This window comes from Amphichorda felina (assembly GCF_050947745.1).
Source record: "Amphichorda felina strain 45539 chromosome Unknown scaffold_6, whole genome shotgun sequence".
In the NCBI taxonomy this organism is placed as follows: Eukaryota; Fungi; Ascomycota; class Sordariomycetes; order Hypocreales; family Bionectriaceae; genus Amphichorda; species Amphichorda felina.
Window position 1 is genome coordinate 1,625,382 of NW_028145044.1, and position 24,554 is coordinate 1,649,935.

The following is a 24,554-nucleotide window of genomic DNA, read 5'->3' on the forward strand; positions in this document are numbered from 1 at the left end:
ACGGCTGAGCGAACCCCTCGATTGACCCCATCCGACACTGGCGCCGAGCACGACGTCGATGCTGGCTTCGTGAGCCAGACCGGAGCTGCTGACCGACTATGCGATATTCCTCGTCATAGGCCACCTGTTCGGACCGTCCGCCAATCCGCCAATCCGCTATCCACGCAGCGGTCGCCCGAGGCGCTGAAGAAGACGCATCAACATGTCGGCCTCCGGCGGCGGCTTCCTCGGCCGCTCGAGTAGCAGCAATGCCAACATGCGCGGCCTGGTTCAGTTCATTGCCGACCTCAGAAACGCCCGCGCCCGCGAGCTAGAGGAGAAGAGGATCAACAAGGAGCTGGCCAACATCCGCCAGAAGTTCAAGGATGGCAACCTCAGCGGCTACCACAAGAAGAAATATGTCTGCAAACTCCTATACATCTACATTCTGGGCTGGAATGTCGATTTCGGCCACCTCGAGGCCGTCAACCTCATCTCGGCTACAAAGTACTCCGAGAAGCAGATTGGGTACCTAGCCATGACCCTGTTCCTCCACGAGAAACACGAGCTCCTGCACCTGGTTGTCAACAGTATACGAAAGGACCTGTTGGATCACAATGAGCTTAACAATTGCCTTGCTCTGCACGCGATTGCCAATGTGGGAGGCCGAGAAATGGGCGAGGCTCTGAGCGGCGAGGTACATCGACTGCTCATCTCACCGTATGTTCTCCCGATCCCTGCGCTGCTGGCCCTGGGTGGATAGCTGACTGACTTTCTAGAACCTCGAAATCCTTTGTCAAGAAGAAGTCTGCCCTGACGCTTCTGCGCCTTTTCCGGAAGCACCCGGGCATCGTGTCTCCTCAATGGGCTGAGCGCATTATTCACCTCATGGACGATGTCGACCTCGGCGTTAGCCTGTCCGTGACATCGCTCGTCATGGCGCTGGCGCAGGATAACTTGGAGCAATATAAGGGCGCGTATGCAAAGGCAGCGGCACGGTTGAAGCGCATCATCATCGATGGCGAGTACACTACCGACTACCTTTACTACAAGGTGCCGTGTCCCTGGCTGCAAGTTAAGCTGCTCCGACTTCTGCAATACTTCCCCCCGTCAGGTACGCTGCAATATTAACTCCCCTATGGACAGACAGACAGGATGTTAACTAATTTCACCAGAGGACACTCACGTGCGTGACATGATCCGCGAGGTTCTCCAGAAAATCCTTAATGTGGCCATGGAGTCGAGCAAGAACGTCCAGCAGAACAATGCGCAGAATGCTGTCCTATTTGAGGCCATTAACCTGATCATTCACCTGGATACAGAACACACGCTTATGAAGCAGATTTCTTCCCGCCTTGGCCGCTTCATCCAAAGCCGGGAAACCAACGTGAGATATCTGGGTCTAGAGGCCATGACGCATCTTGCAGCGCGCGCCGAGACTCTGGAACCCATTAAGCAGCACCAGGAGATTATCCTAGGCTCCCTCAAGGACCGGGACATCAGTGTGCGGAGAAAAGGCCTCGACCTCCTTTACAGCATGTGCGATACGGACAATGCACAGATCGTCGTGGCTGAACTGTTGCATTACCTGCAGAACGCCGACTTTGCCATGCGGGAAGAAATGGTCCTCAAGATCGCCATCTTGACGGAGAAGTACGCCACTGACGTGCAGTGGTATGTCGACATTTCTCTGCGGCTCATTGCCATGGCAGGCGATCACGTTAGCGATGAAGTCTGGCAGCGTGTAATCCAGATTGTGACCAACAATGAGGAGCTTCAGGTTTACGCCGCCCAAAATGCCCTCCAGTACCTCAAAACCGATCATTGCCACGAGACACTGGTCAAGATTGGCGCCTATATCCTCGGCGAATTTGGTCATCTCGTTGCAGACCAACCCAAGTGCAGTCCCATCGAACAGTTCCTGGCGCTCCAGAGCAAGTTCTCTGGCTGTTCACCCAGCACAAGATCAATGATTCTCTCCTGCTTCATCAAGTTTGTCAATCTGTTCCCGGAGATCAAGCCCCAGCTTCTGGGTGTCTTTGAAGCATACAGCCACACGCTGGACTCGGAGATGCAGCAGCGAGCCTGCGAGTACTTGGCACTCGCTTCCATGCCCACAGACGACCTCCTTCGCACCGTCTGCGACGAGATGCCCCCCTTCCCTGAACGACAGTCTGCGCTGCTGTCCCGGCTACACCAAAAGCAGGGAGCTACGAGCGACCGGCCGACCTGGGTGGTTGGCGGCAAAGATGCCAATACCGACAAGACGGAGCTTAGCATGGGAACGACGCCTGCAGCTCTCAAGAGGACTTTTAGCTCTGGTGTAGGTGCCAATGGCGGCGCAAACGGCGGAGCGGCCGGACACGCCAATGGAGCTTCGGATCTTGCGGGATTGGATATGAACGCGCCTGGACCGTCGGAGCCGAAGATGCTCAACGTGCCAAACCTCGCGAGCGCCGCCCATCTGTCGCCAGGATGGGAGAGGGGCTATAACCGGCTGCTCTTGAAGGGAGAAGGTGTCCTGTATGAGGATGGGCAGATCCAGATAGGTGTACGGTCCGAGTACCGAGGCCAGATGGCATGCCTCATCCTGTACTTCAAGAACAAGAGCCCCTCGGCACTGGGTTCCTTCACGACAACGCTGGATCTGGAGGAGAGTGAAAAGGGCAAGTTGACCTGGGACACCAAGACGTTGCCCGACAGCCATATTGCCCAAGGTTCACAGTCCCAGCAGGTCATCATGTTCGAGGCGAAGAACGTGTTTGACAAGAGCCCGACAGTGCGCGTCAGCTACCTGGCGGGTGCCCTGCAGGCACTGACCCTGAAGCTCCCTGTCACGATCCACAAATTCATGGATCCAGCGGACCTGTCTGCGGAAGACTTCTTCAGGAGGTGGAAGCAGATTGGTGGCGCCCCCCGTGAAGCCCAGGCCATCTTCGGGCTGTCCGTTGGTAAGGACAGAGAGATAACGCCCGAATTTGTTGCCAGGACGGTCGAAGGGTTTAGGTGGCGCGTCTTGAACATGGTCGACCCTAACCCGAAGAATATTGTTGGTGCTAGTGTGTTGCATACGTCGGAGGGAGGCAAGTTTGGCTGTCTCTTGAGATTGGAGCCCAACTATGCTAGCCAGGTAAGAGCTATCGCGGACCTGGGGCTTATGATCAATTTTGCTAACAGTGCAACAGATGATTCGGCTGACCATCCGCGCAACTGAAGATACGGTTTCTCCCATTCTCTTGAAGCTCATGCAAGACCGTCTGTCCACCGGGATCTCGGCGGCACGGGGGTATGTTGGGAGCCCTTCGGAATCGGATATATCTGGTGCTTTTGGCAACGTCATGGTTACGTAAACCACTGCGGCGTGCTCTCTTTCTGAATATCATATATTTATTTGGGCCGTATATGGCTGGCGCTTCCTACGATGCGCATGGAAGCACAGTGGCGTTTTCAGGGTTGAAGCATGAGAGAATTGGATGCATACTGTTGACTCGAATCAGGCTGATAACCTTTTTCCTCATTCACTTCTGGCCTTGATGAAATAACTCCCCGTGATAGTAGTAGAAAACCACTTTGGGGTGGGGGTCTGTATATACGTTTATATGCCAATAGCTAGCTACTCTTTTATCTTTGCATCCGCCCTCAGCGGCCTCTCACCAAAAATAGTGCTCCCCACCCTCACCTCACCGCTGCCCAGGCGGATAGCCCCCTCAAAGTCCTCGCTCATGCCCATGCTCAGCTCCAGACGGTCCTCGGGGAGACCCAGCTCCTTGGTGACCAGGTCGCGCTGGTCACGCAGCGCCATGAAGTCCTCGTTCTCGGTCTCGGGCGTGGTGGCCTTGCTGCGGGCGATGGCGCCAATGGTCATGAGGCCCAGCAGGTGCAGGCCGGGGCACGACTCGACAATGTCACGGCACAGGGCGACCGTCTCGGCGCCGGGGCTGCAGCCGGACTTGGCTTCCTCGCCCGACGTGTTGACCTGCACGTGGACGGACAGCTTGGGCAGCGAGGGGTCGGCGGCAAGGAGCGCGGTACGCGTGCTGTCGAGGAGGTGGGCCTTCTTGGCCGTATCGACGCTGGAGACGCAGAAGAGGTTGGGGATCTTGGCGAGGGTCTTGCAGTGGCCTTTGTTTAGGGATGGTAATGTGAGCAAACATTGTAACAGCTTCATGCCGCCGGAGGGACCGTGTTACCGGATTGCAGGCCGCCGATAAAGTGCCACTGGATGGTCCGCGGGAGCAGCTCGGCCTTCTGACTCAGTTCCTGGGCGTAGTTCTCGCCAAAGTGGCTGTGGGCGGCCGGCGCCTGGTGGAGGGCGAGGATGTCGTTTGCCGGCTTCAGCTTAGACACGGCAACGAGACGGATCTTTTGAGAGATCGGTTTGTTAGTTTCTGGGTGTGGTTTTTGAGGAAAGCGGTTTACACGGACGTTGCGGCCATTGGCAACACTGGCGATGCGCTCCTTCACGGAGCCCAGCTGGGAGATGAGGGCCTGGGCCCGGGACGGATCAATCTTCATTTCTTCCTGTGTCTCGCTCATATCGGATGAATGGGATGTTTGTGTAAGTGTTTTGCACTGGCTTCCTATGAGGTTGGTGAGGTGAGTGGTGATGATGGATGAGTGAAGAAGATGGCCGGTTCATCATCGGCTTGGGCGGGCGGGAATGTCCATGGCACCTTCTAAGGAGGCAAGTTGGTAACCTCACTCATCCATCGATTCAGCGACGCAACGTATCACAGAGACAACTGCACAAACTCGCCGCCAAAATTAATACAAAAGCTCACATGGATGCCCGCTGATTCGCTCAGGGAGTGATTGGCAGGCATGACTTCAGAATACAAGCACACTCGCAGGCGGACAAACAGCGTCGCCCTGTCCATCCGCAACGGGCACTCGCGCGGCTACTCCAGACAGATTGTCCAGGCCAAGTCCAGCCACACATCCGACGACTTCCTTAAGCCTTTCCTATCGCAATCATTTGATCCCGCAGCCTTCCTCAACTCCAACCTCCCGCCGCTGCAACGTGGCACCACCGCCCAGGATGGAACCGCGGCCTCGACCTCGTCATCGTCGTCATCAGGCACCGCCGAGCTGTCGGCGCAGGCTCAGACTCTCATCTCGCAGCTGAATGCCCACACGACGAGGCTTTCCAACACGTTGACGCAGCTGACAGATGACATTCTGCGCAGCGGGAGTAGGCTCGCGTATGAGGTGGAGCTGCTGCGGGGCGAGACGCTGAGTCTGACGGAGACGATAAACGAGACTCTGCAGGACGACATCAAGATTTTTGTCCCAGAGGGCGTGCAGGCTGAGCCGGGCGCGGTGCGGAAGGAGACGCCAGCACCTGGTGGCACCGAGGGCCTTGAGGCCTCGGCATCACCCGCCGATGAGGGCCTGGAGCCGTCATACGTCAAGCAGCTGCAGACGCTGACCCTTGTGCGTGCACGGCTCGAGTCAGTCATCAAGACGTTTGGCGATGCCATGGAGTTTGTCTTCCCGCCGTCGGAGCTCTCGGTGAGCTCGTCCTTCCTCTCCGTCTCAGCACCGGAGCCGGGATCGCAGCAGCAGAGCTCGGAGGACAAGGGGCAAGAGGTGCTTAGGAAGCTGCGGGAGGAGATATCAACGATCCTCACGTCGTCGCCGGACCCCGTGGACGGCATCGCTGCGGCGGCGCAGCGGGTGGAGGAACTTAAGGAGCTGACTTCGGTGTGGAAGGGCACCGCGGAGGAGAAGGGCCGGAACAAGTTCATCGAGAGCCTAGCCAAGATGGTGGAGGACAGGCACAAGGAACTTATGAAGGAAATGGAACAGTCGGCCAAGAGGGAGGGCAAGACTGAAGGGGCGACCAGGCCGCGGAAGAGCAGTGTGTCGTCGAGGGAGAGGGACGCTGCGGCTGCTGCAGAGGACACGAGAGCTCTTCCGGGAGGGTTTGGGTTACTGACCCAACTACAGAGGCTACGAAGTGGATTATGAAATACGAATGCGAATTACAATTCAAGCAACTTAAAAAATACCCAACGCCGTCTCGCTCTTCTAATGGGGGTGATATGATGTACATGCTCGTACTACTTGCTACCTCAGATAGTAGTAAGTACTTACCTACTAGTAGTAGTACGTATCCGTACCGGGGCGGGATTGGCTACTAGATATGATGGTCTTAGATGTCCCCCCCCAAAAAGTAGTATCTAGCAAAGGATTTACATGAGCTTACCAAAAAAAAAAAAAGAACTCAAACTCTCAAGACCCTGAAAAGGCGAACCTAGAAAGAGTCCTAGTCCATACTAATTCTCTTGAATCAGACGCCCACTCTCCAACAGAAGGTGGTGGCTTTCCCGAGGCCGGGGAACGGGCCAATGGCAGCAGGCGGCTGCGGATGGTGACCACTGTCCTTGTCCCCGTGCTTGCCTTGTTTGGCAGGCGGTGAGGAGGGTGTGCGGTCATCCGGCAATTCGGGCGGGCAGACAATCAGACAGCCAACCCTCAGCTCTGTTTGTGTATCCGTGGCTGCAAGGCTAATATCTGCCAGACCTGCCTATTGACAACCATTCTTGTCGCAGCCTGAATCTCATCTCTGCCCTCTTCCACAATTTCGTTTCTTCTTCTGCTGTTCCGGTGCCTGGAGAGCCGCCCTAGCCCCCTCCGTCATTGAGCGCAAGGGACTGACAGACGAGAAGCCCGCTAGCACGAATAAGTGGCTACTGCTACTCCCGCTATTCCCCAATACAGCAGCACACGCTGAATCCCGCCCAGTAGGGCCAGCACGAGAAGCCTTGTTGCTTGCCCGAGGACCGACTCTCCTACACACTCTGCACCACACATCGTCTGCAGCCCAGCAAGGTTTCTCCCCGTCTCCCACAACTTGGGCTTTCTGCTGGGGCCTCGGGGCTTTCCTCTATTTATTGTTTACTTTCTCCCACTGCCTCCGTGCACTCTTCACATCGCCGGATCGTCCTGCGCTGCACCCCCCCGTCTCGCAATGGCTGCATCCGACGCCGCCGTCCCCCCGACAATGGGCGGCAAAAGCGACAGACGCTCCCCTCCTCCCGCGTCCCAATCCAAGAGGGATCGGAAACGCCAGCTCCTGGTGGATCGTCTGGCCACCATGAACGAGCGATTCCAGCGCGAGAAGGACATGACGTACCGCGACCAGCTCCAGAAGATCCAGCTGGACATCAACCTGGTCCAGCGCTTCGACCCTTACAACCCCAAGGCACTCGACCTCATCGCCGATTTGGAGAGGGAGCATGACCAGATCCACGGTGCTCCTGTCCACGCCGAGGGCGCTCGCAGCCTCCTGGATATGGCTGGCCTCAAGTTTCACACCTTCTTGGAAGAAATTGAGGACCTAATTGAAATTCGGGACACCCAGCTCACCCGATCCAAGGTATGCTCACCAATGGCGCCAGCACCCCCTCCGCATTCTCTTGACAGCGATAACTGACATGCCTGTTCAACAACAGAACGAATTCGACCGCAAAGTTCGAGAGTATAACAACGTTCATTCTTACAAGGTCGAGACGGCGAAGCGGGAGCACCGAGCCCTGACTAGCACCCTCCGAGACCGCCTCATCAACACACTTACCCAGAAGAAGAACCGACTGAACAGGGAGAAGGAGGTGCTGGAAATTAACGATTCCAATGCTCTCCTTTTGAACCCCAATCAGTTCAGCATCACCAATCCTTCGAGCCCAGGCGGCGCCCACGGCAAACGAGCGACCCGGTTGCGTAAGGACGCCGAGGATCTCCAGATGTACTCGGACAAGAAGCGAAAGCGCAACGCTGGCGACGACGACGGGTCTCCTGGACCTATGCGACGGGCGCTAGACCCAAGCAACACAACTCCCCTCTGGCAGTCTGAGAAGGCTCGTGCCGCGGCCAAGCAGAATGGACCCCTCTACACCATTGATAAGCTCTTTACGGACAAGGAGTTGTCGCTGCACTACAATAGTGCCGCTGTCTCTGCCCACCAGTACATCCTCCGTAACCGCCTCAACGGCCACTCGTCCCCCGATGATAGCGACATGGGGGATGACGAGGACAATGAGTCTATGCCCTCAGCTCCCATGATGGAGCGCCAGGTGTCACACGCCACTCGAAGCACAAGGGGAAATGCGAATCAGAACTTCGTCGATGATAGGATCCTGGGCATTGAGGGCATTGCCAACTTTGAAGCCTCAGCCAATCTGGATTTGATGCACGCCCAGGAGCCCCCCAAGATGCCGCCTCCTGTCCCTCAGCAGTACCTTAAGCCGTACCCTAGGAGCGCGGATCAGAACTACCCCACCCCTCTTCCGCAGGACGACATCCAGACGGACCTGGCCATCATTTCGACCCTGAAGCACTACGACAGCACCCACAAGCCAGGGGCCCACCTTGACTCCTCCGTTGGCTTCCGCAGGATCCTTGAGCAGGTGTCTGTTCCGTACCAGAAGAGCCGCTACGTTGCCTTGACAAGCGCGCCGCGAGAGGACACCGAGTCCATCGCCGAGACCCTCGGCCTGCCGCTGTCTGATTTGCGCGGCAGCCCCATGCAAGGCTCGACAGGGTCCCACGGAGCCGCACCGATGAGCCGCCAGAGCAGCCTTGGAGGCGTGGCTATGAGCCGCCAGGGGACAGGCGGCAGTGTTAGAGGCAGGGGCCGCAGGGCCTGAGCGGCCGGGTTGCATCGTGTTCCTTTTGTTACGCTTCCCACTTTGGCAATATACGAGCGCGGCGCATAGGTGATTTCCGGTTGCATTTTGGCCGTCCCGAGGGACAAAACAGCCACCAAGTCTTTTGCACGGTCGGGGGTACTGGATTCTGGCTGGGCTTATACCACCTGGTGTGCAAACCGCAGGCTAGATACCGCTTTCGACTGGGGCATCCAAGAAGGGTTTGATTTATTATGGCATTCGTTCAAAACAAGGTGGAGTCACGGCATAGGTGGTCAGAGATTCGCGATGAGAAGACCCCATACCGAGGACATGAGGGTAATAGACTGCACAGCATTGTATATCGTACTGGGGTCGGAACATATGAGTATGGACCCACGATCTCACTACCTCAGTAGCCTTGAATGTTCTTTGATATTGCAATCTTATTAACTTGAAGTACCCAAAAACTGGTGAAACGTGACAGATGAAGGAATGCCATCTAGATGCTCATGCAAAAGTGTAAAATATATCCTATACATCATCATCACTTCATTAAACCCCACCCTCCCGAGCCCCTACTCGAGCTCATCACGGGCCAAACACCAGCGCGCGGACTTCGATGCTCTCGCGGGGTTGCGCATCCGGCCTCGTACGCGGGTCCTCAAAGGCCGAGTGCGGCACCCTCCCGCGGACGGCAGACCCGGGCTTGAGTGACTCGCTGTCGAAGCACTCGAGCAGGATGCGCTCGTCGCCGGTCATGCCGCTGAGGTAGTGCCACTCCTGCAGGGGGCTGAAGCGGATGGCGCCCGTCTCGCCGCGGTACCCGTCCGGGTAGCGGTGCTCGATGGGGACCACGTCGGCGTCCTCGACCGACGCCGACGACGCGAAGGCCAGGGGCAGCGACTCGACGGGCCCGGAGCCGAGCGGGCGCCAGACGTTGACGATGCGGTACCGGCCCTGCAGCAGGCGCTCGGCCTCGGCGGGCTCGTAGTACCGGCGCACGCGCTTCTCGACGGAGCGGGCGGTCTGGTCTATGTGGACGCGCAGGACGGGGTTGCGGGGCGCGCTGGGGTCGGCGCGGCGGATGGTGTGGTCGAAGAGGAGAACGCGGTTGGAGCCGGGGATGGCGTCGAGGAGGAGGCGCTCGACCTCTGGGTAGTACTTCTTCTGGATGGAGGCGTCGTCGGTGAAGTCGCGCTCGGCCGAGGCGGGGACGCCGCGCAGGACCTGGAAGGCGTCGCGGTCGAGGGTAAAGTCGGATTCACGGCCGCGGGCGTCGTGGATGAGGACCTGCTGGGTGTCGTCGGAGAAGTTGCGGTCGGGCTCGCCAGCGACGGGCTCGACGTTGTTGTAGGGAGTGGCACTGGGGTCAGCCGGGGGTTGGAAGAAGTTGAGGGTGGCGGTGACGTCGCCCCGGGGGATCGTAGATGTGACGGTCATGGTTTGAGTGAGGAGAGGCAGTGGTGATTGAAGCCTGGAGTTGGCTGGGCCGTCTTGAGTTGATTGAAAGATATTCGTAGTTGTGGTCTGTTGGCGGTAGTTCTGAGAGCGCGGGTTTCTCCTTATATATCCAGGACAGAGAATTGGTGATGGCGTCAAGTCAAAGGAAGTCGAAGGGCGCAGCTTTGAAATCAGAGCCTCGTCTATGTGTAGCTGAAGCGACTACCGATAATGGCACAATCTGGGACCTCGGTGGGAGGACACACACAGTTGGCGAGCACGCCATCGTGTGGAGAGCAGTGCGGTCATTGCTCATTAGTAAGGCATCGGGAGTTGGCGACGGAGCCCCGGAGGAGCCAGGACGTCGGTGGCGGGGAACGGCGTTGACGGGGCGGGTACGTATAACTGCGGGGGAGAACAGCCGGAGGATTATGTCACTCGCAACACTGCCGTCATTGGCTTCACTTTGACTAATCATGAATGGGTGGAGGGCGATTCGTCAGCAAACGACGTGAATGGACATGAGTAAACTTATTAGTATGAATACCTGCATCGGCCGAGTGGGTGTAGGTCGGAGAGTCCGAATAGGTATTATGGACTGTTTGGTCTGGTTGGAGGGACGGAGGGACTCAAAGCGCTCCTCCCAGCTTAGTGCCTCAAGATAGGTAAGTAGTAAATAGTGCGAATATGGTCAACTCACACGGTGTACGCACTTAAAACACTGTACACACCCCACACATTCCTGCGTGTTCGACCGTTGGTGACAGTGCGAGTAAGCACACCTAAATTTAGCCTACTGTGAAACGGGCTAATTACATACAAGTATATGTACAGTGCCCGTGGTTGTGGCCCTATCCAATCCTCACCGCAGTCTATACCTCCTACCTTCGTAGCATGTACCTACCTCACAAGGCGCACCTGCCCTGACGCGTTGGAGTAGTCCTCGGAGGACTTCTCTTGTCTTCCAGGCTCCTCAGACACCAGACATCAATCCCTCACCATTAGCCTCTGCCTGTGATGGTGTCGACGCGCCGACCAGCGTCTCTACTGCTACCGCGGCCACCCCAAGGCCTCAGTCTCACCTGAGGCCTACCCGAGGCCTACCTGAGGCCTGGGACTCGCAGCCATCTAAGCCATGCCCTCGCGGCCAAGCAGCGCAAGCACCAGAGGCGCCCTGCCGGACAGGAACGTCACAGCTGCCACCATAGAGGATGCCTACGTCAACTTCATCTTTTACTGCAACCCGGCCCTGCCCCCCGAGTGCGACACCCAGGCTCTCCGGGAGGCCTTCCGGAACCCGCCCAAGAGCGCCAGCAAGAGCTTCGATACCTTTGCTATCTACGACCTTGTCAGGAAGCTCTACGCCAATGAGATCAAGACCTGGACCGAATTGACCAAGAAGCTTGGCGTTGAGCCCCCGGACCCCGGAAGCAATGAGAGCCGCCAGAAGGTTGCCCAGTATGGTGTCCGGTTAAAGGTGAGCTTGGCGTTGCTATTACTGACCCGCGTAGCCCATCTGAACGACATGTACGAGGGGTTGCTGACTGGTTGTAGAAATGGCTGAACTCGCTACACATCAAATCTTTCTTTGAGTATTTGATGCGCGTACCTAACGAGTACTGGACCAAGATCCCAGATGGCACCGAGCCCATTGGCCAGCTCGCCCGTGACGGTGTCTTGGTGGAAGACGATATGGCTTTAAGAGCTCTCCTTCCTCATATTCGTCCTAAACGAGGCCGTAAGAGAGCAGAATGTGGTGATGAAACCCCCCTCTCCGCCCAGCGACTTCGTCGATCGCCTTCTTCGGCCATGGAAGATCAGAGCCACATCCCACTGGCTCCCTGGCCTTCCCTTGGCGAGTCACACCTCTCTTCTCACTTGGATGTTCCTAGGTCAGCGTATCCGGGGTCGGGCCCAGGCGCCGCCGGGGACGGTCCCCAGACTCCCTTTGGCAGATATCCCAACTCCGCCATCACTCCCACAAACAAGACGGCTTTCTGGGATGATGCCAGGGAGCCACAATCTGCTATCACGCCATCCCAGCCTAAGATGGGCCGTCACCGTCGTGGACCCAAGAACGTCTCCTCTGCATGGAATCTTGGAGGTTCTGACAGTAGCGCCAAGAAGAGAGGCCGTCCTCGCATCAATCACACCCCGGTGGACGGGGCAAGCTTTTCATTCCAGCATTGGAACCCGGCACAGAGCCAACCTCCCCAGGGTGACAACTCATCAAACATGGCGGAAATCTTCATCCCGCAACCTACCAAAGTTGCGGAGCCTCCGGACGATCCTGGCCAGGCAGTCCCAGCTCCTGTGTTAGGACCTGGGCAACAGAGCCGGGGGGCATCAGAGGCCCAACGACCAGCGCGGCCAAGCATATCTCTCCAAGTACCCCAGCGTACAGGAGGACCGGTGCGACTGGCCACGCCACCTCCGGCATTGATGATAAACGGCCAACAGGAGCCTCAGCAGGGGGGCAATCAGCCGGAAGGGGACCCGGCAAACGCGTGGTATGGGTTCATGATGGAAGCGGCCGCCCCATTCGGGACCAGTCACCAACTTGTCCGTGATGGGTGCTGTGGGGACAGCAAGGTTCCAGGCTACTGCTTTGAGAGGATAGAAGACCGCACCAACGTGGACGCCGTCTTGGGCTTCTTGATGCGCGCCGCCCAGGACGGGGAGTGGTTCGACTGCGATGGCAACCCGGACAAGCCGCCCTCCATGGACGAGACCGCCGCCGTGGTCAACTCACTCCTGCAGGACATGCTCAGGACGGCAACGTCCACCCAGGACTTCCTCAACAAGCTCGGGGCGCTAGCGGGGGCCCAGGCGCTCATGGGTTCGCGTCCCAAATACTACCGCCTGTCGGACGGGGACGGCTTCCACAACTATAGATTTGTGTGGGAGTATCGTTTCGGGCATCTCAGGGCCGATTCCCACATGGCGCAGAGCGTGCCGTGGAGCATGTGGAAGAGACCTGCAGCGACAGAGGATGGAGTGGAGTGTGTGGGTGATGGGGGCGAGGCGCTGTCTGCTGAGGAGTGGAAGAAAAAGTATCAGGCTCTGCTCGGAGAGATGGAGAAGAGGGGGCGGGAGCTGTCAGACTTGCGAGAGAAGGTCATGTCAACACTCAGAGAGGACCGGGGATGATTATGATACCAAGTTCTACCTGTGTGCTAAGCGGTGCAGGGGTTTGTATGTAGTAGTTTTGGATTTTGGATTTTTTGGGTGGAATTTTTGAAAGTGATACCAATAAAGACGGGTGCTGCGAAGCCCAGTTCAACTTCAATCATCTCGGTTGGCTCTCTAAAGTGGCACCTAGCTCGTAGGAGTAGGCCACGCCCTTAGACCCCACGTGTGAAGTGTGGAGTAGTAGTAGTTACATTGTACGGATACATAAGACTGCCTACGGTTCATCTGCCATGAGATCTTGTGAGCGAGCATGCCGTGGCCCCAAACTGGTTGCTTGGGACGGGTCACGGCGCGGCATGATCGATCTGGGGGCGTGATGGCTGACATGAACTAGGTGGGTAGACGCTTGTTGGCCGGCAAAGAGCGTCCTTGTTGTTCGGCCGTTGACCCGATAAAAACTACTACGAGCGCATGAGAGGCTCGGATTGTTAGCGGCAACTGTGAGTCGGCTTGTTGGTCGCGTTGAGACACAAACGTATAAGCGCCATGATGGAGGCAAGTAGGGCAGGGAAAACAAGGTAGGCAAACGGGTAGACTCGAGATAGACCTCCGATAGAGCCTCCGGAGCGCAGGCTTGGGACATGGTTGGCAGCTCTCAGCTTGTTGTTAACCATGATACATGTGCTGAGAGCTGTCTGGGGCAGCGCAAATGAAGCATTCTGAAAAAGGGAGATATGCAATAGCTTCGGATCTTTCATCTATGTTGGCCCGCGGATGTTGCTCCGACTGCTTCGAGACACACCCTGGGATATACCTAGTTGGTCGAGTGTTGTTGGTTGTGCTGACGGATGATGACCGAGCCGATGTCAATCGGAAATCGACAGTGATCTGCGGCAGGATTCGATATTCCTCATAGCCAGGCATTGATAGGGCTGCAGGGCAGGCCATGCAAGCCATGGTGTGGTGAGATGGGATGGCATTATGGTGGCGGCGGGTAATACCATTTACTATCTTTGGATTGTTTGCTGCTGATTCCGCAGGTAATTCTGGAGCCATATGCCGCAGCGGATGATTTCAGAGGACCATTATTCGCAATGCGTACGAATGCTACTACTACTACTACTGCTGCTGCTGCTGCTGCTGCTGCTGCTGCTGCGGGTTTGAACGTGTTGGTCGACAATCCGCGACACCCCCAGACTGGTTTGTTGGGGCATGCGTGACGGCCCCCGAGGAAGGCTGGCGGCGAGGCTCTTGGGCCGTGTCAACGCGACGGCGGGACCAGAATACGGCCGAGATGGTCCGTGAATGCGTGTATGGCGGCATCGATGCAGAGCCCGAGCCCGAGATGTATTAGTCTGTAGCCAGGGGCGTCATGCTGCACAGTGGCTGTAGCGCAGGCGAACCGGTCTCCCCGGCGAGAGCTGCTATGAGTCTGGAGATTGCCAGATTGGGGCCAAGACAAGCCGGGGGCGGGACGGAGGGCGAGTGTACGGTTGTCGCTGCGTTGCAGCTTGGACTGTTGGGCTGTTGGTGACGTTGATGATGGTTGATGCAAGTCTCAAGTTGGTCTTGCTAGATCCAACATCCGGGGTCGTGGACTCGTGCTGTCAGGTGGAGAAGTGTGCTCAGAGCCTCAGGTCACCAGGTGCTGGATGGCCCACGCACTGCAGTACTCGTACTGTGCCAGTACAGCCCAGCTGCTGAATGCTGACCACCAACTGCGGCCACCCGACCACTGTACCCAGCACAGTGACCAGCACTGGCCACCCACCGCTGACCACTGGCAGCGCAGTGAGCATGGATCGCCAACTCCTCCAGATTCCTCCTGCCTGCCCCTGCAGCCATGGATCGCCCCCATAATATGCTGGAGTCTTGGCTGCGCAAGCTGAACGTTGGGTCTCACTCTCACTCTCACTGACTGACCCATTGGTATTCGCGACGACACCTACCCGATATCTGGGTACTTATCTGCCCCTTCTCGTTCTCACCACATTCTCTCATTCCCCCGTTCTCGCCATACATGCTTCGTAGCAGCTGCACCATTCTTCTTGATTCAAACGTCTATCACTGCCGCATGCTGCTCCCCGCGGAATTCACCCCCACAGCCCCTCCCAATAGGGCCTTCATATACGGAGTACAAGTACGACGTAATACTACTGCGGATACTACTAGTTACTACTCGTCGTCCGTTTGCCCGACTTCGCTCCACCCGTTCTCGACCACGTTTATACCCGCCAACGTTTCATAGCTAATTTACCCGCGCGTCTATTCTGTTGGTGATCGCGCTTCTTCGCTTCTTCGGCTCTGGCTTTGAAGCCATCCATCTCATCTACCGCTGCGCCGAACCGTCGCAACTCCGCAATACCTTGGTTCTCACCACTACCATTGGCGTGACTTCGTCGCCAGATACCGAATCCCCAAAGGACAATCGCCATCCCGCGCCGGCTCCACCAACCGCGTGCCATCCTGGATAGCTTCACTTACTGCCGCTCCCGCCCGACGGCCGGAATCGGCTTACCACAGGCCTTGGCCGTCTGTTTCAGTCGCAAGGCAATGGGTAGCCATGTCTTCATCCTCCATTGATGATCTTTATGAGATCGAGACCGACCATGAACTGTATGGCTTCCTCAGCTACGGCCCCTCCTCACCTTGTTCGATCCTCGTGTCCCAGATCATGCATACCTGCACCTTTCACCTATCCACCCCTATTAACAGGTTGTTCTAATAATCATGCCTAAATTGCAACTAACCATCTGCTTCTCTCCCATAGAAGGACCCGTGATCCCGTATCGACCTCGTCTGAGAATGGCTACCGCCGCACAGACAGACCTGTCAACCTCAATGACAACTTCGAGGCTAGGTACGTTGGCCCACGAGTCGATGCTACCCGCTCCCATCCCCTGACCTGTGCTTCAGGATCGAGAATCCGCTTGCCGGAATCCCACGGCGGGTATTGCTGCTGGCCGTCGACGAATTCTGCCGCGACAAGGGGTTGGAAGAGCACCGCCACATTGTTCGCAAAGGAGCCCTTGTCGCTCGGGATCCCACCGGCTACGAAGACATCACCGGCGATGAGGCTCTGGACCAGACCGAAATTGACGTCCTGCGAAATGAGATTCTGCACAAGTGGCGCATCACCGGCGTTCTGCTCCTGACAGTCGTCACATGTTCTATAGGTGCCTGTGTCCAGGGCTGGGATCAGACAGGCTCCAACGGTGCCACCGTCAAGTTCCCCGAGGTCTTTGGCATCGACGGCGATAATTATCACGACAAGATGCTCGTCGGACTGGTCAATGCTGCGCCGTATCTCGGCACAGCATTCTTTGGCTGTTGGATGTCGGATCCTATAAACGACCTGGTCGGCCGCCGCGGCACCATCTTCTTCTCTGCCAACCTCTGCTTGTGGCCCGTCGTTGGGAGCGCCTTTTGCAACACGTGGCAGCAGCTCCTGGCATGCAGGTTGTTGTTGGGTATGGGCATGGGCACCAAGGCCTCCACAGGTAAGTCGCCAGACAAGGACCTCCTTCTTAGTATCCCCGATCACATGGAGTTGCTGACTGGATGCTAGTCCCCATCTATGCAGCCGAGAACTCGCCCGCGCCGATTCGCGGTGCGCTCGTCATGGGTTGGCAGCTGTGGACGGCGTTTGGCATATTCCTCGGGACTTGCGCCAACCTCGCTGTATCCAAGATCCCCGTTGACCCCTGGAGATACCAGCTTGGGTCCGCCATCATCCCCGCCATTCCTTTGGCAACCCTCATCTACTTCTGCCCCGAGTCACCCCGTTGGTATATGAAGAAAAACCGCTATCACGACGCCATGAAGTCTCTCCTACGCCTGCGGAACAATCCCATTCAGGCTGGGCGCGACCTATACTATATTCACGTTCAACTAGACCTGGAGCGCCAGTACATCAAGAAGGGGAACTACATCGCCAAGTTTATAGAGCTGTTCACAATCCCTCGCGTCCGTCGCGCCACCCTGGCGTCGTTCACTGTCATGATTGCGCAGCAGATGTGCGGCATCAACGTCATGGCCTTTTACTCGACGACACTGTTCGAGAACGCCGGCGCCTCTAAATTTGAAGCTCTGCTGGCCACGTGGGGGTTTGGGCTCGTCAACTTCATCTTCGCCTTCCCTGCCATCTGGACCATCGACACATTTGGACGGCGGTCCCTGTTGCTCTTCACCTTTCCTCAGATGGCCTGGTGTCTGGCTGCAGCGGGCTTCTGCACCCTGATCCCAGGAGAGGGCGGACTGCATCTTGCACTCGTTTCCTTCTTCGTCTATCTGTTTGCAGCCTTTTATTCGCCTGGCGAGGGGCCTGTGCCCTTTACCTACTCAGCCGAGGTGTTCCCGCTATCGCATCGTGAGGTTGGCATGGCCTGGTCTGTGGCAACGTGTCTTGGCTGGGCGGCGGTCGTCTCCATCACCTTCCCCCTCATGCTCGCTAAACTGGGCATCCGAGGGGTCATGTTCTTCTACGCCGGGTTCAACATTGTCGGCCTCGTCATCATCTTCCTTTTCCTTCCCGAGACCAAGCAGCGCACCCTGGAAGAGCTCGATTATATCTTTGCCGTCCCCACCCGGGTCTTCATGAAGTACCAGATCACCAAGACCCTGCCCTTCTGGTACAAGCGATGGGTCCTTATGAGGAGGGATGCCACCCTGGAGCCTCTCTACCAGCTTGACAGCGGAATGCCCATTGAAGCGGAGAACAACGACGACGCACACGACAACGAGAAGTCGCGGGTGGAGATGAAGGAGATGGCAGGGTTCTGCACGGCGAGGCCAGAACCTGCCAGGGCACACTGATGGGGAGATCTTTTTTCCTTCCCTCTCCTTTTCCTTCTTTGATTCTCTTTTTTTTTTTATGGCGAAGCGGTTGATATTACTTATGTTGTGGAGCTTTTTCATGATACCACGGATATATGAGCGGCTAGAGATACGGCCATGATACCCAGTCTTTTGTATACAGTAAGGGCGGTAATGCATATAGAGAAAGAATCTATTACAAATAAAGTCTATTAGACATGTTCCAAAATAGGCAGCGGTTGTCAGGGGTTGGCTGGGTGGCTTGGGACGGCCTTCTGCCATGCTAGGTAGCGCTGAACCTTTTTTGCTCGGAAGATAACTATAAACACCGAGGTAATTGGGCTGTAGCTTCTTATAAGGCCTTGAAATGAGAGCTGGGAACTCGGAGTTGGATAATGTTAAAGGGAAATGTGGGGATATGGTAATTGATGAGAATTGTCTTCGGTGGCACTGTATCCGTACTACACAGTATCTCTAACTAGTGAGTGGGCCAGGAAGGGAAGGGGAAGTCTTCGACATTGCAGATCTCACTGTTCTTGCTGATGAGTTGCATACGACGTATATGCATACACCAACGTGGAACTCAGCGGGACGATGCTTGTAGTGGTTGCAGTGGTTGCAGCTGGAAATTTCTTTTACGAGGCTGGTGGCAATATGGGTTGATCCACTTTTGGCCAACGACCAAACCCTTGGATGCAGTAATCCAAAGACTGCCCAGATTACGGATACGGGGTAGGTAGTTGGGTGGTAGTCTGGAATAATGAGTGCCAATACATAGTAGTATATGGGTACATAAGACCCATGAATCCTGCTGCTGGTACAAAAGGATTTCGAATCTTTCGACAAACAAGATGAGACATGTGGTATGCGTCCTCGTAGGGCTCGATCTTGGGAAGAACGCTCCCCAGTATTTTACGGTGCAACAGATCGGAGCTAAATCAAGCTTGTCTGGCCAAATTACTCGTACTCGTAGTACAATGTATTCGTACCTGTTCAGTAATACTATACGGAGTACTACGCCATGTTAACCCCTCGCCACTGGGCATTCTTCCATCACCGCCGATTCTGCCGGTAGGATGAAGTATGAAACGAAACGATCAAGAGGCGCCGCCATCCCCCTTTCTTCCCTTAACCTCCTTTTCCCCCCCCGTCATACATAGTAGTAGTACGTAGTCCCATGCCATGTCTTTGCCAGAAGAGACCAAGGTCGATGCCCTGGGCGTCATTATGAAACAACACAGCGCCAGGCTTTCAATCGCGGCCGCCATAGCGGTCCAATTGGCAAACGCACAGGGCCTGGGACTCCTGAAAGGGCTATGGGGCCCCTGGGCCCCTCTCGCCAGCGCCCCACTGGCCCCTTGGGCTACTGGGGGCCCCCCTTCCAGTGCTCCAGTGCTTCAGCTGGCCAAAACCGGCCAAAACTGGTCTTCAGTGCCTTCACAGGGTCGACCAACAGCGGGTCGACGACTCGACGGCCTCAGATTGCGCAGCCACTCAAACCCACACCCATGTCACAGAACCCCACCGTTTCGCACCTGCCTCGACAGTTCTCGCCATCACCGAACACGCTCTGGTGTTGGCAGGGAAGGAACAGGAAAAAAAAAAAACCAGACTTGTGATACGAGGAAATCCCAGACCTTCTTATGCCGACTGCTTCGATCCAAGTCCATTTAGTCTGTCGCTCCGCCTGTTCTGTTTCTCTAATTGATCTGGGTCATTCACTCTCTTTCCCTCGGCTACGAATACCACCCTCGTTCCTTTTACGGACCGCCCCCCCCCCCCTCCACTCTTTTTCGATCAGATTCCCAAGCCCTGTTCAGGGCATTCGCGTCTATTGACCGACCCCAGAATCTTGCCTGGTGCAAGTCTCGCGAGAGTCGCGACTTAGTACACGATACTGGTATCCGTACAAAGTCGTAGTGTTTGTGCTCGTACCTGGGATATTCGCCCTCGGCCCAGTGCTTGTTCTGGATCTCCTTGCCGCCCCCTTCTCACCAGCTTCTGATCGATCGACACTCCCCTTCACCCTTGTTGGATCCCGGCCGCGTCCAGCTAAAGCACGACGCCGGTCGCTCTGCGTCGTTGGCCACCGGAATTCGCCCCGGACGCTCCACCAGCGCCGGCACGAACTTCCAATTTCCGGGGCTGGGTGAAATAAGAAGTGGTGGCAGCGCATTTTCTGGCCATGCCCGCTAGACACCCTTCCCTCTCGCGCAACTCGGGCTTTGTCCAACTTTCCGGCGGACAGAACACCATGCCTGCCGAAGAAGGCATCCAGCTCACCGCCGTCCGGAGCCACGCCTCGACCGGCGCTCGCAGGCCCGGCGACATGGCTCAGTCCTCGAGCGTGGACACTCAGCAGAATGAGAATGAGAAGCACCACCACCACCCTTTCCACCGCCACCGCGGCCGCCGCCAGAAGAAGGATGAGACCCTTGGCCGCAAGGGCACTGGCGGTAGCGAGGATGAGCGGGCTCACCTCAATTTCATGGGCCGCCTCTACTACAAAATTATCAGCTTCTCCATCGTCTCCAGATATCTCGTCTACATCATCCCCATCGCCATCATGCTCGCCATTCCCCTTGTTGTCCTCTCTGCGACTGGCCGGAAGGATGATATATACCTTGGCAGTTTGCCGAACCCAGAGCACCCAGAGGACAAAAATAAGAGAATAGGAGGTCCTTCACTCTTTAAACTCTTCCTCTGGATCGAGATCACATGGCTCACCGCGTGGGCCGCCAAACTCGTGGCATGGTTCATCCCCAAGGCTTTCATGTTCTTCAGCGGCATCGTGAGCCAGGGTACGAAAAAATATGCCAGGGTTCTGGTAAACCTGTCTATTCCGCTCTCCCTCTTCTTCTGGGCCCTGGCGGTTTGGATCACGTTTAAGAACGTGTTTGGGGAGGCCAGAAAGAACGGCTTCCAGTGGCCCAAGACCCTAGAGACTATTCTGGGCGCTCTCTTTGTCTCTTCAGCCGTCTTTCTCGTTGAGAAAGCTATCGTTCAACTTATCGGCGTCTCGTACCATCAGCGCTCCTTTGCGAACCGCATCAAGGACTCGAAGCGCCAGATTCATCTGCTTGGCCTGCTGTACGATGCTTCTAGGACGCTTTTCCCTATGTACTGCCCCGAGTTCGCCGAGGAGGACTATATCATCAACGATAGCATTGAAATGATGCTTGGTGGAAAGCACGCCCGCTCCAAGTCTGGCACGGTCACGCCGATGAGGATCATTGGCGACGTTGGCCGCATCGGCGGCAAGGTCACGTCCGCCTTCGGTAACATTGCCTCGGAGATTACCGGCAAGAATGTCTTCAACCCGAACTCGGCGCACTCCATCGTTCTCGAGGCCCTCGAGAAGCTCCGGACTTCAGAGGCCCTGGCTCGGAGAATCTGGATGTCATTTGTCGTCGAGGGCAGGGACTCTCTGTACCCCGAAGACTTCGCCGAGGTTCTTGGTCCGGCTTATAAGAAGGAGGCCGAGGAAGCATTTGGCGTCATCGATGACGACGAGAATGGCGACATCAGTCTTGACGAGATGGTCCGTAAGGTCATCGAGATGGGCAAGGAGAGAAAGGCAATCGGCGAGGGTATGAAGGACATTGGCCAGGCCCTGGGCGCATTTGACAAGGTCCTGCTTTTTGTGGTGCTGCTCATTGTCATCTTCATTTTCCTGGCCTTTTTCCAGAGCAGCTTCGTCACCGTTATCGCCTCCGCCGGAACTGCACTGCTCTCCCTGTCCTTTGTCTTTGCCGTTACTTGCCAGGAGTTCCTTGGTTCCTGCATCTTCCTCTTCGTCAAGCATCCCTATGATGTCGGCGATCGGGTTGTCATCAACGATGTTCAGCTGCTTGTCGAACGCATTTCCCTGCTGTACAGTGTCTTTACCCGCACCGACACGCAGCAGGTTTCACAGGTACGATACGGACATTTCTTCCCCGACTTGTGCCACGCAGAGTGAACTAACGGAGAAATACAGATCCCTAACATTGTGCTTAACAGCTACTGGGTCGACAACGTTACCCGCAGCAAGGCCATGTACGAGAGCTTTGAGATTGACATCTCCTTTGATACCACTTTTGAGGATATTGAGCTCCTGCGCCTGGAGATGGAGCGCTTTGTCCGTGACCCGGACAACTCGCGAGACTTCAAGCCCGACTTTTCGATTGGCATTAAGGGAGTCGGCAGCCTGGACAAGCTCACCCTGGATATTTCCATCCTGCACAAGTCCAACTGGCACAATGGCATGGTCCGCGCCAGCCGACGGTCCAAGTTTATGTGTGCCCTGGCGCTTGCCCTGAAGAAGGTTCCCATCTACGGCCCCGGTGGCGGCGGTGATGCGCTTGGTGGCCCGGCAAATCCATCGTACTCTGTTGCTGTGACTGACGAGTGGGCGAGCAAGGCTCGTGACGACTCTGCCAAGGGCAAGGAGGAGGCTCGCCTTGTTCCGCACACGGAAGACGATGATGCGGCCAAGGACCAGGAGGAAGCTGCCATCTCTGGCATCACGTCTCGGCCGCCAGTGCCCGAGATGGCCGCGGCCGGCCAATGGGACGACAAGATGCTGGGCGGCAACCTGGCGCGGGAAGCCTCCCAGCGCGGGAGGAGCAGCTTCGACACCGTCCGCAGCGGCCGCAGCGGTCTTGTGAAGCACGCGAGCACGGGTGGTCGACGCAAGGCTGGCGAGGGCTTGGGTTCCTATGTCGACAATGGGCAGGGGGCGCAGATGTCGCCCATCACAGCCACCAACAGCCGACGGGAGCTCTGGGACGAGGAAGCCCAGACCGGCAGCAACCTCTCGCCCATTGACCGCACTCAGCAGCAGCAATCTTCTGGGAGCACGGCCAATGTGACTGGACCGCAGCCACCTAATATTCGGGGCCCTCCCCCCGCCGGTCCGCGCTAAGCGGTCTGCTGTCTTGTGAGCAATTAAGAGTTGCGCACAGCCTGAAGTGTTATTTGTTTGGCGTGGCGCAGAAATCAAGGGGACGCGCACGTACACACGACTCTACGGATTCTTGCATTTTGGCATTTGGTGTACGGTTGGATGGAGAAATCGGTCGAGGTGGCTTCCACGATATAAGCTGATAGATTTGGATACTCCGTGTCACGGCACGTCGAGACTCGGGAGGCGGATGAACTTTTGCACTTTGACTCTTCATGATGATAGAATATTGAACACTCCTTGGACTGGAACATGGGCCACGTCCCGTAGCTGGACGTTATGAAATATACCATTTTATTACCATTCACTACCATTCACTACCATTAGTTCATGCCGTTAGCAGATGTGCTCGGGCTCCGCAACGGCACCGTCGCGCGGCCCCAGGTCGGTCTTGAGGGCGCGGTTGAACAGCTCGAGGAGGACCTCGAAGCAGACCTTTGTGACGGCCGGGTCGTAGCGGCCCTTGCTGAGCTCGTCGCGGATGAAGGCGTGCTGGGCGTGGGCGAACTCGTGGAAGCTGAAGGTGGCGCCCGCGGCGCGCAGCTTGGCGCGGATGAGGTCGCGGCCGGCGTCGGGGACGTGCGTGTCCTTGATGCCGAAGATCATGGCGACCTCGGAGCCGCCGCCGCCCTGGCGCAGGCGGGGGAGAAGGTCCAGCGTGTGGTTGCTGTCGGGCGAGGGGCTCTCGGCGGAGGTGTTGGGCCCGGAGGGGTGGGGGCCCAGGGTGCGGGAGTGGACGTCTGTGGCGAAGTAGGAGACGCAGGCGGTGATTCGGGGGTCGAGCTGTGGCGGGCCTTGTCAGGGGGGGGGGGGTTCTGTCTGTGCGAGGGCGATGTGGGATGGGATGGGGTGGTCATGGTATTACCGTGGCGCGGAGGGCGAGGTGGCCGCCGAGGCACATGCCCGTGGCGCCGATCAGGCCGGTGCAGGTGGGCAGGGAGAGGAGGTAGTCGACTGTGGCGTAGGAGTCGGCATCATATGACTCGAGGGTCTGTTGGTGGGAGTATGGTTGCGAGGTTAGTTATAAGACTGGGCGATAACTATGGCAGGGAGGAAGACCTTTTCGAACTTGTACTGGTTGCCCCGGTCGGTGTCGGCGACGTCGTACTTCAGGGGCTCGGGGCCCGTGAACTCGTGGTAGGAGGAGGGGGCGGCGACAATGTAGCCGTGTCCAGCAATCTGACGGGCGAAGCGGGCGACAGGTCCGGTGACTTTGAGTTGTGGTGAGACTAGGACCTGTATACGCCATGGTGGTGGTGATGCGTACCTTGGTAGATCTCACTAAAGAGAGCCACTCCCGGGAATTTCCTGAACCCTCATGTCAGGTAGAAGTAACTAGAGATGAAACGAGATGACATACGCCTTGGGGTATCCTGGAATTGTTGGGTGGAAGAGATATATGCCTGCGATGGGTCTTGGAGTCAGTCGTTGCCATAGCTTCGTGGAGCTTCATGAGGGGCAGAGTATCGACAAGTACATACGCATGGTGCTCTCCTTGCCATTGGCAGTGACCTGCACATCGGCGTGGGTCTCCTGGATCAACATTGTGCTTGTTGTATTCACAGAAGAATGAAAATTGAATGACGGTGGTGGAAGGGGCGCTGCGAAGATGT

General features: G+C 56.8%; 9 protein-coding genes across 9 annotated transcripts; 6 read left to right on the forward strand and 3 right to left on the reverse strand.

Annotated features, from left to right (window-relative positions):
- Positions 1-202: 202 nt before the first annotated feature.
- On the forward strand, positions 203-3,329 carry ACO1O0_006362 (adaptin N terminal region-domain-containing protein; the record flags this gene model as incomplete). The annotated part of the gene is made up of 4 exons (XM_083195755.1): positions 203-699; positions 759-1,093; positions 1,155-3,109; positions 3,165-3,329. The coding sequence occupies 4 exons, from the start codon at positions 203-205 to the stop codon at positions 3,327-3,329; spliced, it is 2,952 nt and encodes a 983-aa protein (XP_083048771.1).
- Positions 3,330-3,592: 263 nt separating this feature from the next.
- ACO1O0_006363 (pyridoxal phosphate homeostasis protein) lies at positions 3,593-4,515 on the reverse strand (the record flags this gene model as incomplete). Its single annotated transcript, XM_083195756.1, has 2 exons — positions 3,593-4,101; positions 4,170-4,515. 2 exons carry the CDS (start codon positions 4,513-4,515, stop codon positions 3,593-3,595), a joined length of 855 nt encoding a protein of 284 aa, XP_083048772.1.
- A 285-nt stretch (positions 4,516-4,800) lies between these two features.
- Positions 4,801-5,949, forward strand: ACO1O0_006364 (uncharacterized protein; the record flags this gene model as incomplete). Its single annotated transcript, XM_083195757.1, has 1 exon — positions 4,801-5,949. One exon carries the CDS (start codon positions 4,801-4,803, stop codon positions 5,947-5,949), a length of 1,149 nt encoding a protein of 382 aa, XP_083048773.1.
- Positions 5,950-6,952: 1,003 nt separating this feature from the next.
- ACO1O0_006365 (Sds3-like-domain-containing protein) lies at positions 6,953-8,627 on the forward strand (the record flags this gene model as incomplete). The annotated part of the gene is made up of 2 exons (XM_083195758.1): positions 6,953-7,360; positions 7,437-8,627. 2 exons carry the CDS (start codon positions 6,953-6,955, stop codon positions 8,625-8,627), a joined length of 1,599 nt encoding a protein of 532 aa, XP_083048774.1.
- Positions 8,628-9,197: 570 nt separating this feature from the next.
- On the reverse strand, positions 9,198-10,049 carry ACO1O0_006366 (uncharacterized protein; the record flags this gene model as incomplete). Its single annotated transcript, XM_083195759.1, has 1 exon — positions 9,198-10,049. One exon carries the CDS (start codon positions 10,047-10,049, stop codon positions 9,198-9,200), a length of 852 nt encoding a protein of 283 aa, XP_083048775.1.
- Positions 10,050-11,184: 1,135 nt separating this feature from the next.
- Positions 11,185-13,199, forward strand: ACO1O0_006367 (ARS binding protein 2-domain-containing protein; the record flags this gene model as incomplete). Its single annotated transcript, XM_083195760.1, has 2 exons — positions 11,185-11,526; positions 11,604-13,199. The coding sequence occupies 2 exons, from the start codon at positions 11,185-11,187 to the stop codon at positions 13,197-13,199; spliced, it is 1,938 nt and encodes a 645-aa protein (XP_083048776.1).
- A 2,545-nt stretch (positions 13,200-15,744) lies between these two features.
- Positions 15,745-17,996, forward strand: ACO1O0_006368 (uncharacterized protein; the record flags this gene model as incomplete). The annotated part of the gene is made up of 4 exons (XM_083195761.1): positions 15,745-15,896; positions 15,952-16,041; positions 16,098-16,681; positions 16,750-17,996. The coding sequence occupies 4 exons, from the start codon at positions 15,745-15,747 to the stop codon at positions 17,994-17,996; spliced, it is 2,073 nt and encodes a 690-aa protein (XP_083048777.1).
- Positions 17,997-20,181: 2,185 nt separating this feature from the next.
- Positions 20,182-22,902, forward strand: ACO1O0_006369 (Mechanosensitive ion channel-domain-containing protein; the record flags this gene model as incomplete). Its single annotated transcript, XM_083195762.1, has 2 exons — positions 20,182-21,912; positions 21,976-22,902. The coding sequence occupies 2 exons, from the start codon at positions 20,182-20,184 to the stop codon at positions 22,900-22,902; spliced, it is 2,658 nt and encodes an 885-aa protein (XP_083048778.1).
- A 375-nt stretch (positions 22,903-23,277) lies between these two features.
- ACO1O0_006370 (carboxymethylenebutenolidase) lies at positions 23,278-24,486 on the reverse strand (the record flags this gene model as incomplete). The annotated part of the gene is made up of 4 exons (XM_083195763.1): positions 23,278-23,724; positions 23,807-23,932; positions 23,983-24,152; positions 24,423-24,486. The coding sequence occupies 4 exons, from the start codon at positions 24,484-24,486 to the stop codon at positions 23,278-23,280; spliced, it is 807 nt and encodes a 268-aa protein (XP_083048779.1).
- Positions 24,487-24,554: the final 68 nt, after the last annotated feature.